An 18,383-nucleotide genomic window follows, 5' to 3' on the forward strand; every position below is an offset into this window, starting at 1 on the left:
TCCAGGAGCCTTCTACCATACACCTCATAGTAAGTGATCTTTTGTACCATTTTATTGACTTTAGGCAATTTTCGGTGAGCTGGAACCAATTACCCAAAAACCCATTGAAACAAATGGTTTCAAGTTAACTAGTACAGTTAACGAGCAACCCTACTGGAACGTGTTACGTTAACGAGGACCACTAATATATATATATATATATATATATATATATATATATATATATATATATATATATATATATATATATATATATATATATATATATATATATATATATATATATATATATATATATATATATATATATTATATATATATATATATATATGAACCGCGACTTGACGACGGGTTAGGGACCCAAATCCAGGTCAGGACCCAAATCGAAATAAAGATCCGACATAATAAATAAGTCCGACATAGTCGTAAGTCGATATAAAAAAAAAAAAAAAAAAAAAAAAAAATTTTAATAAAAAATCTACAATGAAATACAGTACAGTGAAAGTAATAAATAATAAGGAATGGATACAGTGTGACTGAGCACTTATCTTTAATGTAGTCAGCTGAATGCATATAGAACCCCCCATAATTTTTCTAATTATACATGGAACTACATTAACTGGAAACGTTTCGGTATAGAAAATGCAAGTGTGTCATTTTGAAAAAAAAAAAAAAAAAAAAAAAAAAAAAAATGGTCACAACTGTGGCGGTCGTAAAGTCCCGACAGTACGAAAGTCGAAGCGGTCGTAAGTCGGCAGTCGTAAGTCCGAAGCAGTAAATGAAGTCCCGGCGCGATTAAATGAAAGTCCGAAGCCAGTCGTAAGTCAGCGGTCGTAAGTCGAAGGCAATCGTAAGTCCCGCCCAGTCGTAAGTCGGCAGTCGTAAGTCAGCCAGTCGTAGAAATTAAAGCAGATCGTAAGTCCCGGCGGTAAGTCAAAGTAGCGAAGCAGAACGTAAGTCGGCAATTAAGTAAATCCGAAGCAGTCGTAAGTCCCAGAATTAAATGGTCGAAGCAGTCTAACGGCAATAAGTAAGAAATCAGTCTAGCTGTATATACAGTGATCCCTCGGTTATGAAACGCCTCGGTTTCTGAGAAATTTCGGTTAACGAAATTTCAGTTAACGAACTGCCTTCTATAAGAATCTTCAATTCGGTTAACAATTTCTACGAACCGACACTCAACATGTTTCGCTTGCACTGGCGGGCAACCAGCTTTAGTATCAGTCCGCCAATACATTAATCGGTTCTAGGGCTTAAATTCTACTATTTTAGTAAATATCAAGAAGTTTATACTATTCAATAATTTAAAGTTTAATATTCAATTTTTAGTATTTTAACAATTATTGAACATAATTGAAGGTAAAGTGACTAGTTTAATGCGGCATCCAGCCTTCTAACACAGCAAACAGGCGTTAGTCTCTGTTTTCACTGGAGGTAACATCTTGCTTGAGACTCTCTTCAACTAAATGCTTTTTTCTGTGTTTCCAAGCAAATTGTTGGTCATTTTGAAATATATTTCACATACTGTATTGACAATATATAATGCAGTGCAGTGTTGATTTAAAGAAAATAATCTTGAAATACACCAAGAACTAAAATTTTATGGTGAAATGGTGCCATGGGGTGACTTCTCTTCCACCCCAATGCCTTCTTTTCTTCCTTCTCCTCCAACCCCATTCTAATTCCCATCATCATCATCATCCAGGCTTCTACATACTGTACACACCAAAGTTAGTGAACTTTTCTACCATTTTTGTTGAATTTAGGAAATTTTCGGTGAGTTGGAACCATTACCCAAAAACCCATTGAAACAATGGTTTCGTTATTAACTCTTTTTCGGTTAACTAACAACCTGCTGAATGGATGAGTTCAAGTAACCGAGGACCACTGTATGTATGTATGTATGTATGTATGTATGTATTGTGTATATATATATATATATATATATATATATATATATATATATATATATATATATATATATATATATATATATATATATATATATATATATATATATATATATATATATATCTGAAAAATCACACGGAAAATGGAAACAACGGAGTACCTTAGCTCGCCTTTATTCAAGACATCTTCAGAGGCAACTGGATTACATGGACAGAGAGGCTTAAATATACAGGGTGACCTAAAACATGAGGTCATAATGACGACATCCACTAATCTCACACCAACACACACGAGAGGAGCTTTAAGAGAAGGGTGGTGACGGACTAGCCAGGTCAGGTCAGAAAAAGGACCCACAAAATAACTATCATACATCTAGATCAAAGGTTTTCAAAGCATTTTTAACCTTGGGCCACTGACAAAAATTTATAAACATATTATCAGTTTTGAACTGACCATCACTAAGGTTTATTGATTTTAATTCTTAATCAAACTAGCTTCAACCAGAAGTCTTTCTGTGACACAAGATGATTTGAATACTTCTAAGCTTTTTTCCCAAGCAATGGGTGATTATTATTCCTAACATGAACGAACAAGGCACTGCTTTCAGATGCAGTTCTGATATTATACTTATGTTGTTTGATTCTGAGCTGCAGTGTTTTTCCTGTCTGCCCTACATAATTACAATTACATTTGCTACATGGAATACAATAAACACTTCCATTTACATTCAAACTTGGGCTATTCTTATTAACATATTGGTAATGGTTGAGTCATACTTGAAAAAACAACATTAATATTAGCTTGAGGACCGAACTAACGGGACAGATTCATTACGATAGGGCAGAGTCAAAATATTCTTAAGTGTAGGAACTTGTCTGGTTTGAGAGGAATGAAAGGATTTTTAGCCCTTTAAAACAACGATCAACAAACACAGAAGGGTACCCAAGTTTCTGTGCAATAGAACGAATGTGTTCAATTCATCACAATAAATTCAGTCACAAATACGAACATTCTAAGAACATAGCAGAAAACTGACATTTTGGTAGACTCAAGGTGATTCAAAAAGTGAATGAAACTGTACCTGTGTGGGCTTTCTATATACGTACCTTAAATTTATAGTTTGGCCATTTCATGATAAGCATATCAAGAAATGGAAGGATTCATTTATTTCTTCTTCAATTTTGAATGTGATACTAGGGACAATATTATTAAGCTTGTCTAAAAATTCCAATGGGTCACTGTTTTAGGCCAAAGACAAAGAACATCATCTACATAACTATGGAGGAATAAAGTCCACTATATTGGGTAGTAATCTAGACTCAAAACTCCATATAAATACAGCTAGAGGAGCAGAAAGACACCACCCATGCTCATGCCAAATATTTGCTTGTAGAACTTCCCATTTGCTTCCAAACACATTGTCATTACGCATAACTATCAATTTCAGGAGTATAGTCTCAATAGTTAAATCTAGCAGTTGTAATTTATCTTTAAGAAATGAAAGTAAGTCTTTCAAGAAACTCTAGTGAACAGTAAATTTACATCAAAACTTATTGCATATTAGGTTAGTTGTGTTTCTTGAGTTTATCAATTAAATCACTGCTATTCAGATATGTGAATTAGATATTTGGCCTGTAAGAGGATATCATCTTTACCAGCCACTTGGATAATTTGTAAGTAACAGAACCCACAGAACTCACGATAGGGCGTAATATCAGAACTGCATCTGAAAGCAGTGCCTTGTTAGTTCATGTTAGGAATAATAATCAAATATTGGTGGCTTAGAAATATTCAATCATTGTGTCTAAAGACTTCTGGTTGAAGCTAGTTTGATTAAGAATTAAAATCAATAAACCTTAGTGGTCATGTCAAAAACTAATAATATAGTTACATAATTTATTTGTCAGGGTAAAAATGCTTTGAAAACTGATCTAGAAGAAGTTATTTGTGTCCCTTATTTTCGACCTGACCTGACTAGTCACCACCACCCTTTCTTAAGCTCCTCACGTGTGCTGGAAATATGTCACATTGACTGACTGTTTTGAGTCACCTGTATATTTAAGCCTCTCTGTCTGTAATCCAGTTGCTCTCTGAAGATGTCTTGAATAAAGACTAAAGCTACAATCGCTGTTTCCATTTTTCCGCAGATTTTATCAAGATTTATCTTATCTACGCTTTTCATTTGGATTTAAATGAATATATATATATATATATATATATATATATATATATATATATATATATATATATATATATATATATATATATATATATATATATATATATATATATATATATATATATATATATATGGTGTAATCTTATCCCAAATCCTTAAAGAGGCATTGATTTCATGAATTTCTTCGGTTTTCAGTTTTTTGTATTAGCCCACCTGGGCATAGATCACTGACCCACATCAGGCCTGGGGGCAAAAATATAATAATTATAATAATAATAATAATAATTCATAGGTCTAGGTGGTGTTTCTCACTTTTGATCTTTTTTTCATTCTTGTATTTCTTTATTATTATTATTATTATTATTATTATTATTATTATTATTATTATTAATTAATTTTTACAGTACTCCTGTAATATTTATTATTTTATTATTTATTATTATATTTTATTATTATTATTATTATTATTATTAATGTTATCATATTATTTTATTTTGGTGTACAGTATTTTTATTAAAATTCTTATTTACTATGAATAATTATTATTATTATTATAATCATTATTTCTATTACATTTTCGCCCCCAGGCCCTGATGTGGGTCAATGATCTATGCCCCGGCTGCTCCCTGAAAAAAAAAAAAAGACCCGCAAAAAAACTTTCGGTTTTCAGAATTTTGGATAAAGGGTTGTCAACCTGTATACTGTATATATAAGCTCCTCCTGTCTTGACCTACTCAATTCGACCACCGGACATCGACCGCCTTAGTTGTATAAAATTTTGTCAAATTAAGTATTTTTCGGCCCAATTACAGTGATTGTGCTGTGTACTAACAAAATTTTTCTGATATTCACTTTAAAATGGCTGGCAAGCTTAAAAGTGAGAGTTTTTGGTGCTGAGAAGAAAGAGACCCATTTTAGATTTTCTATGTATTATTTTAGCCTTTTAGGCTTGCTACCAGGTCAAATGGGGAGACAGACTTGATAAATAAGTCAGGAGAGACTGTATTTGTATATCAAATAATATTACATATGAGAAAAAAAATGGGATTTGGTTCCCAATGACATGAAAACCTCAATATTATACCTAGAAAAATGAAATAGGTTCACAAGACGAGCAACAAAAACTTACCTAACTACTGTAAAGTAGTACTTCCCTACTGCAATTTAGTAACTATCAACAAGAAAACCCCCATTGTTACACCCAATACAAATTAATTGTTCAAAACAACATAAAACCTACCTAACTACTGCAAATTAGTACCTAATTACTGTAATTTAGCACCTAGCACATTAAGAAATTAAGGAAATATAAATGTGTACATTACCTTAATTAAAGGGACCATAGCTTTTGCATATTTGAGAAAGGGGTGTAAGACTTAAATACAGTACAGTACTGTATTTGTATTAGTGAATATTTGTAGAGTGAAAGTTCATGTAGCAAGGATACCTGTATATTTATTAACAAATTTCTACTGACTTTACCATAATCAATACAGTACATGTCTTCCTGATCCTTTGCCCAAGAAATTATCTTGGGCTCCTTTAAGCTTTCTTATGGTACTCATTTTTACAACAGTAAATGCACTTACTTACCTGACCATCTACACCATCAATCAAAGTATGAGCTCCTTTCATTTTTTTAATATCACATGTGGATTCAGCATTCAGTAATCCTTTTTGCTTTTTACGCATCATATCATATATAGCCTTGGTCTTGAGTGACTCCTCCAGTGCTGCACTAACAGCAGCCTTTTCATCATCAAGGAAGGTGAGCCCTTTCCTTGCTACACCACCTGTGAAGATAAATCTAATGTGATCAGCAAATCAAAACATTTTATCAACAGTCATGATGACAGAACCTAATATCAATGTTAGACTTTTTATCTACCTATGATTATATGACAAATGTTTCCTTTTTCACTTTTGCCCCATTCCCACCATGCTGCCAGGAATCCAGAATCACTCGCCACCATCTATTCTACACTACTGCTGAAGTAAGTTTGTATTGTATTATTTCTTTTTCTTTCTATCTTATTAATTATATATTAATGTACTCACGCGCCATAGTTTCGTACACCCTCTACCCGACTCGATGAAGGTCGTAGCCTTGGCTTCATACTGAACGCCCCCTCCACCCATCATTCAGTGGTGCTATGTGGTAGCTCAAAGCTTCGCTGGATTGTACAAATAGCCTGTCATGATGTGATATTTGAGAAAATGATACACGATACAGATTTTTTAGTGACTTCATCAACACTTTATTTACCATCACTATACAAGAGGGACCGTTCAGTTTGCAGCCCTGACTACGATTTCCCTCGAGCCAGGAGTAGGGGTAGAGGGTGCACAAACTATGGTGCACGAGTGTACAATCAAAGACAAAATTCGTGTCACCGTTTTGTCCCAAGATTAAATATAAATCGTGAAACAAATAAGAACACCCTACCACAAGGCAGAGTGCACCAAAAGTTTAGCCCTATATGTTTTCACCAAGTTTCACGACACGACTTTTGTCTTTCAATGTACATACATGTAAGAGGTATTTTTTCTTTGATATATATATAATTTTATTGTTTCTATTTCTTTTGTTATTATATAACTTCTATATCACCTTCTTTAATTTGTGTTTATGTTTTATATATATATATTTTTTTTTAAATGTAGGAAGGCAGATTTTCTTTTATGACAAGTTAGTTAATTATTTTTTGTTGATTGTCTGAACTAAACTACCTACCAGTCTACCATGTAAGTATACTTATACCAAGAGATGTTAAACAATGATATGGTTTTCCCAGGTTAATCCAATGAATAGATTATAACTAAGCACTGATAAATATAGAAAAGTAATAGGACAACACAAGAAAAATAATGACATTGAAATAAATAAATAATAAGTAAGATATGTAAAATACTGTACAGATGATAAAGTAATATTCATACTGAAATAAAGACTTAGAAAAATATATTAACTTAGGAAACATAAAAAAGAAATTAAAGAAAGTGACATAAAAGTTGCCATATAACAGAAAAGAAGAGAGAAACATAAAATATAAAAGTATATATAAAATAAAAATATCTCCTCTTACATATATGTACAGTATGTACTAAATAATACAGTACACATATTATTAAATAGATTATGAAAAAAAGAAAGAAAAACTAACTGCAACATCCCCAACTTGGTGTCATGATCTCTCATCATTCATGTGCTTTGCTGCTTCCTGGAGGTCTATCTCTATCATTTCAAATACTGTACTGTACTTCCTTCACCCTGTTCTGTTAGCAAGAATCTTCGATCCTCGGAACTCTCCGATAGCCAGATTATTTTTTTTTAGTATTACCAAAAATTACTCTCCATTCTAGGCATGGGAATAAATTTCTGAGAAATTGTATCACGTTTCTGACGCATGTCGGGCATGTGGATGGGTAGGCTCAGTGTGCTCGTGAGCTACAATTGGCCACTACTACACGACTGCATGGGATACCTATGATTGGCCGATGTATCTCGCACCCTATCTCCTCTAACTCTTGCATCATGACACTCTTAGTTCATTGTCTACTGTCAGCGTACAAGCTTGTTTGCTTGCTCACTGTCATTTGCATATATGATATACAGTACAGTATATTACAGTATATATAAGCAGCCAAAACTACTGCTGATAGAAAACATCAGGAGGCACCACAATATCACCCCGTGGTGCAATCTCCTTGCACTTTTTATGTTTTTTCACCCCCCCAGCAATGCGAGGCATGGTTCAAAACTCTCCCAACACTTTTATGAATAAATGAAATCACTGTGATGAACAAGAATTCAGCACAAGTTTGAGAAAATGTGAGTCAAGGTTATGTCCTGTGTCATTGAAACACAAAGGGAGACTGGTGTGGTAACTTAACCTTGTAGGACAGTCTACTTAGTAGCCAGATCGTGCTGACACTGCCAAATGTACATTTTGTGTATGTAGCTTTCAAATGCAAACAAAATTGTTTTATTGTAATTTTACTTCATACGCAAATTTGCATATGAAAACCCTAGAGCGATAATTTATATCATACGCAATTTCGTGCGTGAAAACCCCATGAGTGTTAAGAAATTTATATTTCTAAAAATTTCCACTATATGAAGTTCTCAATTAAAAGTCCATTTTACATACTGTACTGTACTTTCTTTAATCATGATGAACCACAAATTAATGTGCATTACAGTGTACTGTATTATACTGTAGTCAACTCTGTAACTTTCATACTTGCTTGTCCCCAATGGCATCTAGCATGAATATAACAAAGAGAATGAGGACATCACTGAAAAACAATAATACAGAACTGTGCAGAGAATGTATCTGAGGATATTGTACATCTCTTTGTTACCTTCAAAGTAATACCAGTACATTACTCAAAATCTTCAAGTTACCCATGGGTTCATTTGCAGGCATAACTAAATTAAAAGAAGACCAGCTCTCCAAGCAACTGGAACAGCATTGTACATAACTGCCTTCCAAGAAAGAGTCCAGCATATGAAGATATGCTTAAAATTCATTTATTCCTAAGCCTACAGAGAAGATTCATTATTTCAAAATAATTCCAAGGCTATCATGAACATTCACTGATCAAACATTTCTGTTTTCTTACCTCAAGTTATGCCAAGTACCTGTGTGGTGGCTGCTAAATTAACTCCAAATTATACTTAGAAGCAAGTTATTTATCAAAACTTATCTAAATCCTAGAACTAAAGATCAGTAATAATACTGGAACTGAGGAACTCCTACATAATCAAGATAGCAACGTCAGCGAGACAGAACTGGCGGAATAAAAAGTAAGATTTGTATTTACTGTAATGATTCCACCTATATCCTTCAGAAAGAAATTCATTGCTTTTAAATTAAAGGTTCCAGCTAGGTGTTGGAGAAAAATTACTTATGAGGTAGGCAGCCAACCTGCTATAATCAAATACTATGTGGTGAACATTGAGGATGTAGGTAAGCATACTATACCAGGCACTACAAACCTGGACTACCTACTTTCAGTACATGATTAATGACCAATGACCTTGGTTGAAGCAAAGAAAAGCATAAAAACAAAAAAAACAAGCCCTTCATATAGCTGCTGGCCAGAAATGTCTTATAATTGAATACAGTACAATATACTGTAAACAACAAATACATATATAACTTACCTGTAAATAGTGCTACATCTGTCTTCTTTTGGAAGATACTTTCAGATATTTTTGTTTGTTTATAATTCTTCTGTACTTCAGGTGGGTCTATACTCATCTTGTAAGAAGACCTCTTACTCTGCTTGTCTACACTTTGGTGTCTCCTTAAACTGAAAGGTTTTATTGATGGGAGAGGCATATTATAACTTGATATGGACTTCTGAAATTCTTTTCTTCCTTTTGAGGTAGATTGACCTTGATTTTCAATCTTATTCAGAGCTGCTGGTAAAGATGGAAAATAATTTTCTTTAGTATTGCATCTAATGGCTTTAGTCTTAACAGGTGGCAAAAGTGAAGGTGAAGTATTGTCAGAATCATTAAACGAGGTTGATAAGCTGTGGGTGAATACTCGGGGAGAGAACTTTGGCGTGGAAGTGACTTTTGTAACTTTGGATTCTGGGGTGTTGATTTCCACTGGTTTATGTGACTCTTTATTAAACTCTTCAAAGTCCAGTGCTTTTGGAAAATCCATTCTAATGCTTTGCTTCAATGATTTGGAGGTTGCTTGTCGAGTTTTCTTCCCTAACACAGGACTTCGTTGGTTCAAGGAGTCAGCCATTCCTGTATGATTTCTTGAAGGACTTCTCAATTCTCCTTCAATACCAACACGTGAATCAAGAACTGGATTACTTTTCTCATTAGATACCACCTCACATTCATTATCGATGGATCTTGTATTCTCAATAGCAAGAGTCTCTGGGACACTCACAATATTTGTTTCAAAAGTTCTTTTCTGTGATGAACTTACATGAAACTCATTTTCATCCAGAGACAATGTTTCAGGAGCAAGAATTTTAGGGATATTTTGCTCTTCAGTCTCGGATTTTATTATACTTTCTTCATTTTCTTCATCCTCTTGGCCAATGTTTGGACTGTTTCCTTTTGGGTATCTGGATAAACATCGATATTTTATATTTTTTATTTTGGAATAATTCAATCCCATTGGGTCTTTCAACTGTGGAGCAATATGGCCTTCTTCACTGGCAATATCATCTCCCTCTACCAGTATCAGTTTTTTACTTGTTTCCATTTCCATACAATTCTCTGGAAAACTTAAATTAGGTACCTCTTTTTGATGTTTTAGCCCATTACAATTCATATCAGCATTTTTTCTAGTCTCGCAGTGTGCATCAAATTTTGTCATCATTCCACACGACTTGCATGTCCTAATATTTTCCATCAACTGGTTCAGATTCTTATTAGCTTCATCACGTTCATGCTTGATTTCTATAAAAAATTAAACACATTTGAGAGTATAATAATGCCAAATCAAATCCTTATTAAACAAGCTCTTTCCTCTACTCAAAGCACTGAGCTACTTGCAGAGTAAATACAAGTACAGCACAACACAGAAGTCTCATTTTATCCTCACTAATACAGTAGAGTACTCTGCAACACCCATGATAGCCTGCCATATGTAAAGATACAACAGTACTGTATTTATTTAACAAATATTCAGATGAAGGTATTGTATTACATATCAGAAATTTTATGCCATAATTTCCATATGCAAGTTTCTAAACTTAAAAAATAGAATGTTACATTCAAAACAGTCCCACTAGAGATGGCCCAGTTATCCCACTAAGCCATCCACATCTGAGTCCTATTTTCATGTCTATTTACCTGTACAGTAGTTGCATTTAATCAGCAATGCTCTGAAGATGAACACACCATGTAAAATTACTGTTACAGTACAGTACTTCAAAATTTAAAGACTAAAATTTAAATCTGAAGTCAAAGTTTATCACCAGCCACTGATCAAATCACTAGGGCATATTTGGTTTTGAGTGTGCTGTAGTACAATTAGTGTTTACAAATTAAAACATCATACCCTGTATTTACAATGTACAGACTAACATTGTACTGTACAGTATGTAGAACACCAGACCCATAAGGATGAAGTGAGACTATGGCATCATGTACAGTCAGGGAATGTTCCGCATAAGACACCCAGCTGCAAGTTTGAACCTCTGAATGCAAGACCTGTGGTAGCAAAACAATAGCTAGACACTCACCTATCTGGTAACTGTGCTATACTGTCATACTATATAATTATACTCATAACACAGTTAAATTATAACATATAATTTACTATACAGTGCTAACTCCATTAATTTCATCTATCTTTACTGTACTGAGGCAATACACATCGAGTGCATACACCACACACCTCCAGCAAGTTTCATAGCCTATCTCCTAACATTCCTCCTCCACCTCCAGTCCCCCTGCCTCTCACACACAGCTTGAACTTGTGACTAGGTGTCTCACATGGACAGTGGTGGGCACGGTTCCGCTAATTAACGAAGCTAACTTTCTTGTTAGCGGATCAGCGTTTTCGCTAACTTTGGAAACCATTAGCGGACCAATTAGCTTCCGCTAAATTTAGTTCCGCTAACAAAATTTATACATGTTTGTTCCTGTCTGTTGTAAGCGTGTGACGCTGCGACGAGTGTCTCCAACAGCCAGTCAGGCACGCTTGGCTGACTGCGTGTTAGTACATAAGTATGTGCAACGATATCTTGAGGGCCAAGAGAGCCACCCTGTCAGATGGCAACTTTGAGAGGCTGATGTTTACGAAGGGGAACCAGCATCACGTCAAGGCGATGGAGAAGGCCAAGCCACTGCCGCCGGAGTGAATGGAATTTTTCGATTATTAAAGTTTCATACTTTTTTTTACAGTAAATAAAGACTGTCAGTGTATGTTGAAAGAATCATAGAATGTAATTGTAAAGTAAGGTATAATTTCATTTCTCATTTATTTGTTAATTTAATTAGGATTTTTTTGTGACAATATATTTGGTTATGCTAAGTACTGCATATGTCATCCAAGGTGTGCGCCAAACAAAATTTTCTAAAAACTGACTTTTCATTAAAGTTTAGAGTTTTCTGTTTATTTACATGACTAAGACCAGCAATAAGTTACTGTATATAAAAATGCACTGGTATAATGTGTATGTGGTTGGTATTGCATATTTACATGAATAATGAATAAGGCCGATAGGTTGTATGAGAATGCAAATTAATTACGCTGTATTTGTGAAATTGTGTACAGTGTACACCTTGATAAGTTGATCATCATCTGATCTTGGCATGATGCTATTTGCTACCTATGCTATACAGTACTATAGTTTTTGGATTCGTTTAATACTTTCTGTCTTTTCGTACAGTAAATATAGATTATAAAGTGTATGTTGAAACTTGAATGTAAACTAATGTTTGATTTCATTTGTTCATTTAATTATTTGTGTACACCTTGATCATCATCTGATCTTGGCATGCTATACCTTTTGGGAAAGCTCTATGTCTAAGCTACAAGACAACATATGAAAATTTCAGCTCTCTAGGTCTGTTTTTAAGGGTTTTAGAGAAAAAAAAACCAAAAAACCTAAATTCATATAATAAAAGTTAGCGGTTAGCGTTAGCTTCCGCTAATTTTTTAGTTAGCGGATTAGTGGTTAGCGAAGCTAACTTTTCGTTTAGCTGTGCCCACCACTGTACATGGAACATTTGCCAACTGTACAGGTTCGATGCCATCCTGGTGCACTTTGGCCCAAAAGTGGAATAAACTACCGGTATGTAATCTGTGAAATTACCACATTCACTGTTTGGAAACTTCTACTGTATATAATATTAATTCTTGAATACATTTATCAAGAACTATAAATGTGGCTTGTTTTCTTTGTACAGTACTGTAATGTATTCTAATATGTATCTAATTCTGTGATTTAGTTCCATATGTTTTCAGCCAGACTGTGTGGTCTAAAGCAGATAGTGGCTTATTGTAGAATTTCATTTGTTGGCTGCATATTCAGATTACCATACACAGAAGTGCAAAACTGTTCCATGTTGCCAGCCAAATTTTATAACCGGAGACTCTATTACCTGTTAGAAGCTAATGGGTGAAGTTTTTTTTTTAGCATAATTAATGCTTTTCTTTTAAGAGATAAAAGAGATAATATATTTGTTTGGGCTGCAAAAGTGTAGGATATTAGTCTACGAGCAGGCTGAGTAACATCACGGGAGTGAGATTTGATGCCAACTCACTAGTCCCTGTGATGACACTCACCATGCATTAATATCTTACACTTACAGCTTAAGAGAATAAAAAATGGCGAGAAGGGTGTATGTGTGTGTGTGTGTATATGTGTTTCCCAAACACAAAATTTTTTGGAATTTTTTCCATTTCGGGCAGTGCTTGTGGAGACAAACACAGGGCTTAGGACTACAGACTTGGTATAATGACCCAAGAAATGCACTCGTCAAGTTCGTTCAAGTTTTAGCATTTGTGCCAGTCAGTGACATTGCTGAAAGCTTCAATGAATTTGTCTCAGCACTAGATGATGAAACTTATGAACTTCTATCCGAGTTTCTTGGCTACTTTGAAGCGACATGGATTGGTGTTGTACAGCATGGAAGACGACGAAGACCAACATTCGAACTCGGGCTGTGGAACATATTGGAGAGAAACACACAAGGCCTTCCACGGACAACAAACTCTCTTGAAGGAAGGCACAGGGGGTTTGAGCAGAGAATGGCAATCACCCGCCCCACCGTTTGCCGTCGCGTTTCAAAACTAAGTAAAGAGCAGTCGGACTGGGAGTTGACAATTGAGCAGGCAGCAGCAGGAATGGTATTGAGGAAACCGAAGAAGTACCAGATATTAAACACAAGACTGAAGTCTGTCATTGAGAAATATGAGGCGTATCCCAGAATCGACTTCTTGAGAGCAATTGCCCACAATCTTTAAATATTTATAAACATTTCGTTTTATACAGCAATTTTTATAAAGCAATTACATTACAATCAATATCTTGTATCCTTCAATAAATGTGCAAAAAAAATTGTATATCATGCAAATGTATCACATTGAAATTATGTTATCTTTTTATCCTTTGTTTTATAAAGCAAATACATTGCAAAGAAGCAATTACATTACAATAAATATCTTTTAACCTTTAGTAAATGTGCAAAAAATACATTGCAAAGAAGAAAAAAAATAAAATAAAAAGGCCACATGTCCATTCGGCCAAATGTCCATTCGGCCAAATGTCCATTCGACCATTTGGCCGTTTGGTCTATTGTCCGTTCGGCCATTTGTCCGTTCGGTCTATTTTCCGTTCGGCCAAATGTCCGTCGGCTCGATGTCCATTCGGTCAAATGTCAGTCGGTGAAACGTCCGTCGGCCAAATGTCCTTCGGCCATCTGTCCGGGAGCCTCTAAATATCACACCGAAATTTCAGAATATTACAATCGACCCCCCTAAAAAAAGACAGCACTGTCCTCATGCGCTGAGAGAAAAAAAGTATGCATACGACCCCCCTAGAAAAGACTTGTTCTAATAACTGCATCTCACACCTGCAACATGCTAAACGCAGCATTTCCGTCCTCCAATTTCCAGCTTCCCTTGTCTCTCCCGCCGACACTCGATCCCCCTAGAAAAAGACAACACTGTCCTCATGAGCTGAGAGAACAACTTACAGCCACCTTCAAATTTGCACGATTCCAACTCGCAGCCAGCAACTCCACTTATTGCCTAGTCCTTGAACTAGAGAACTTGTCAACAAATTAAAACCAACCAAAACCAAACACTCTCCCCTTTTGCCTGGCCCTTGAACTAGAGAACCAATGTCAAAAATAATACCAAATCCAAAACAAACATGCTCCCCTTTTGCCTGGCCCTTGAACTAGAGAACCAATGTCAAAAATAATACCAAATCCAAATCGAAAATGGGTATCTATTGTAACTTACCGTTATTGTCGAAAACGTTATTGTGGAAGTCGTTATTGGCGAGAGCCTACTGTATGTATATATATATACATATAAGCTGAATTATGAGTAACTTTTATATACACTACTTGTGTTTAGAAGTCATAAATGTAAAAACTGTAGTGTGTATACACAAACAAATCATGTGACACCATACATATTTGGATACATTGTGGTAGCCTTAACTTAAACAATTGCATTATAAAGAGGTTCCTTAGTACTTCTTTCAAAATTACATCTTACCCATTACTAAAATGAAAAGAGTTCGAGTCAACAGCTGCAGTGCCCGTTCTTCTTCATCTTCTATGGACATTACAGACTTTAACTGATCCTGCATACCGCTGTCATTAATGATAGAGGACCAAAACTTCGTAAAATGTGCAGTTCCCATTTTGTTTTTACAGATGATTCTGAAAACAATAAAATTTAAGTTAAAAAACATATTCATCATGTGGTTTGTTAGATGTCTGATCATACAGGTTTTGATCTTTAGTACTGTACAGTACAGTATTGTGAATAAGAATTCAAGAAGTAAATTCTTTTTAAGAACTGTTATATTCTAAAATAAAGTGTTTTTTCCAAGCAAATACATATACTGTATACCTGTAGTCCTGTACTGTACTATACTGTGCTGTGGCATGAGGAAGAATTTTGGTTGTTGATTTATTTTCTAGAAATGCTGTGATCTACAGAAACAATAGTAATAGGAACATGTGTCAAAACACTAGCAGTGGTCGAGGAAACAGTGATTAAATATTATGGCAAGGTACAGTATCTGAGAGTGAGGATGTCATCAATACAGTACTGTACTGTAAATGGAACAATAGGAGGATGAAATGAATCACAATATCTGAACAAAAGGTAATAGGTGTATTTTTGAAGGGTATAGGTTGAGCAAGTTGTGTCACGAGGGTAATATTGGTAATGTACACTCGCCACAAAAAGTTTTCGAATAGCTGAGCACAAAAGATTTCAGAATGAGTACTATGGCATGTGTCATCTCAAAATGGTTGTTAAGGTTAGGCCCTGATAAGAATCTACATTATCATAAAAAATTAAATGACTAAACAATGCTGTTAATAACACTAGCAAAATGCAGTCACTATGTAGCCTATTATTAGACTATTTATTAGATTGTGACTGTATAACCCAAAGCAATTTAACAACAAAATCTAAAACCGATGAATGATGAAATTTAGACACAATTTAACAATTGAAGAACAATTTATAGGAAAGTTCAATCTTTTATTTTTCCTCAAAAAAAAAGTCTAGTATTTCCTGCAACTCAACAAAAAAACCTCACCAATGATACAATAATTAATCTATATGATTTTCAATAAGATTCAGGGTGGTTTCGGCACTTCAGGTTATACCATGGATTTTGTTCAAATTTCATACAAAGGTACTAATTTACATGTTAATTAAGGATCTGGGTTCAGAAGATTAAAAATTCGAGTAATTAGTGTTAATTAATGACCTTTGGCATATTTAAAAAGTTGATTACATTGTGCCCTTAAGTTTCAATTCACCTATATATACATTTTCTTAAAATTATAGACTATCTTTACTATATAAACACATTAGTTTTCTTTGGAGTACAGTATAATTAGGGAGAAGAAAGCCTTGTTTTTTTCAATGGTGTTAAAACTTCATGTTCAGTATTATATCACTAGATATCTGTGCTTGTGGAGGATGCAGATCATCTCCAAGAGTTCATTTGTCAACATGGACTAGTTAGCAAGATGTGCAAGTACCTGTAGTAAAATGTGGCAGTGAAGCAACCAATTGTACTCATGTATAAAACAAAAAAATCATACAATGCCGCTTCAAAAAAGAAATTGCTTTCAAGCAGGGCTTTGAAGTAGAGGAAAATTGGGGTAAAACACTAAAAAGAACACCAAACAAACCTTTGAAAACCTTACCTAACCTTTCCCAACTTGTAAAAATAATGGTCAGATTCGTTTGAAACAACACAAAATACACTAGGAAAACCCACTTGTCGAAGTTGTTTCAGCGGTCCGACTAATTACCCAAATGTAGCCGCAATGAAGTCAAATAATGGTCCTACAAGAATAAATCGGGCTGTGAATCATTTCTCGATTATTATTTGGTGTCATAAAGTCACAAAAAATTGGTAAACTTAATTTAATCTGAGTTGTGTTAGGTTAGGTTAGGTTAGGTTAGGTTAGGTACATGCACTCGATCTATTAACTCAGATTAAAGTAATTTTCCAATTTTTTTTTTTTACTTTGTGACACCAAATACTAGTCGAGAAGTGATTGGCAGTCCGATTTATTCTTGTAGGACCATTATTTGACTTCAATATTTGACTTCAGCATTACCAAAACAACCACGTATAAGTAACTATAATCTAATAATCCAAACATCTACTGCAGTTAGCATCTAGGAGTGGAATACCATAGCACATTACCTTATTATGAACTGACCAGTACCCCATCCAAATAAACTGTACGTTAGCTTATTTATTAAACCATAAACCTATCCCCGTAGTAACATACAGTAGGTGACTCTTCAAGGGAGCCCGCCAAGAGTGACTCACTGCCTGGTCCTAAACCGTACACTTGGTCCACTGTAAAATGATTTTATAAATTTCTAGTTCACCGTGTAATGCTAGAATGTAACGTATACTTAATTTCACATTTTCTGGTATAAAAGAGCTTAAATTTCATGAAACTGTAAGGAAACAACAATAAAAAAAATAATGTACTAAATGGCAGGCGTGGGAGAGCGGTGTTTCCAAAGTGGTACTTTTCTTTTATTTTATCCTCTTCACCACTGATAGGCTCGTTAGCCGCTTGGGCGATCGGTAACGTCTCTGTCACGCACTGTTGGCCAGTACGAGTTATGTACCGGCTCTCTGTTACGCACTGTTGGCCAGTATTTGCCAACAGTGCGTAATTTATGTACATACTTTTTTAACGCTCATAGGAGCGTTATTGGTTTGTTGCTGGAGAAATAAACCCTCAACTTTGACGCGTATAATTCGGTCAAAACCTGTTAAAGAACAATTCTCATAAGAACATAAGAAAATAAGGAGTCTGCAATAGGCCGGTTGGCCTGTGCATGGCAGCTCCTGTCGAGAGTTACTACCACTCTCTATCATCCATGAATCTATCTAGCCTCCTTTTGAAACTTTCCAAAGTTCCCGCACTTACTACAAAGTTGCTAAGCTTGTTCCACTCGTCCACCACCCTATTTGTGAACCAGTTCCTTCCTATCTCCCTCCTAAACCTAAACTTATCCAACTTGAATCCGTTGCTCCGAGTCCTATCCTGCTCGGATATTATAAGAACTTT

The 18,383-nt window shown here is 34.9% G+C and overlaps 1 protein-coding gene across 5 annotated transcripts in view; it reads right to left on the reverse strand.

Moving 5' to 3' along the window:
- The window catches only part of LOC121856711, a 34,659-nt gene extending 16,751 nt beyond the window's left edge, over positions 1-17,908 (reverse strand). For 2 of the 5 annotated variants that reach the window (XM_042352415.1, XM_042352410.1), the window contains exons 1-4: positions 17,498-17,788; positions 15,310-15,476; positions 9,261-10,526; positions 5,684-5,883 (exon numbers count right to left, since the gene is read on the reverse strand). In XM_042352415.1, the coding sequence (XP_042208349.1) occupies positions 5,684-5,883; positions 9,261-10,526; positions 15,310-15,457 (1,614 nt within the window). In that variant the 5' untranslated portion in view covers positions 15,458-15,476; positions 17,498-17,788. The other 3 variants (XR_006087031.1, XR_006087034.1, XR_006087030.1) reach the window with 3 other exon arrangements.
- Positions 17,909-18,383: the final 475 nt, after the last annotated feature.

Source organism: Homarus americanus, unplaced genomic scaffold (genome assembly GCF_018991925.1).
Source record: "Homarus americanus isolate GMGI-L3 unplaced genomic scaffold, GMGI_Hamer_2.0 scaffold1024, whole genome shotgun sequence".
Classification (NCBI taxonomy): Eukaryota; Metazoa; Arthropoda; class Malacostraca; order Decapoda; family Nephropidae; genus Homarus; species Homarus americanus.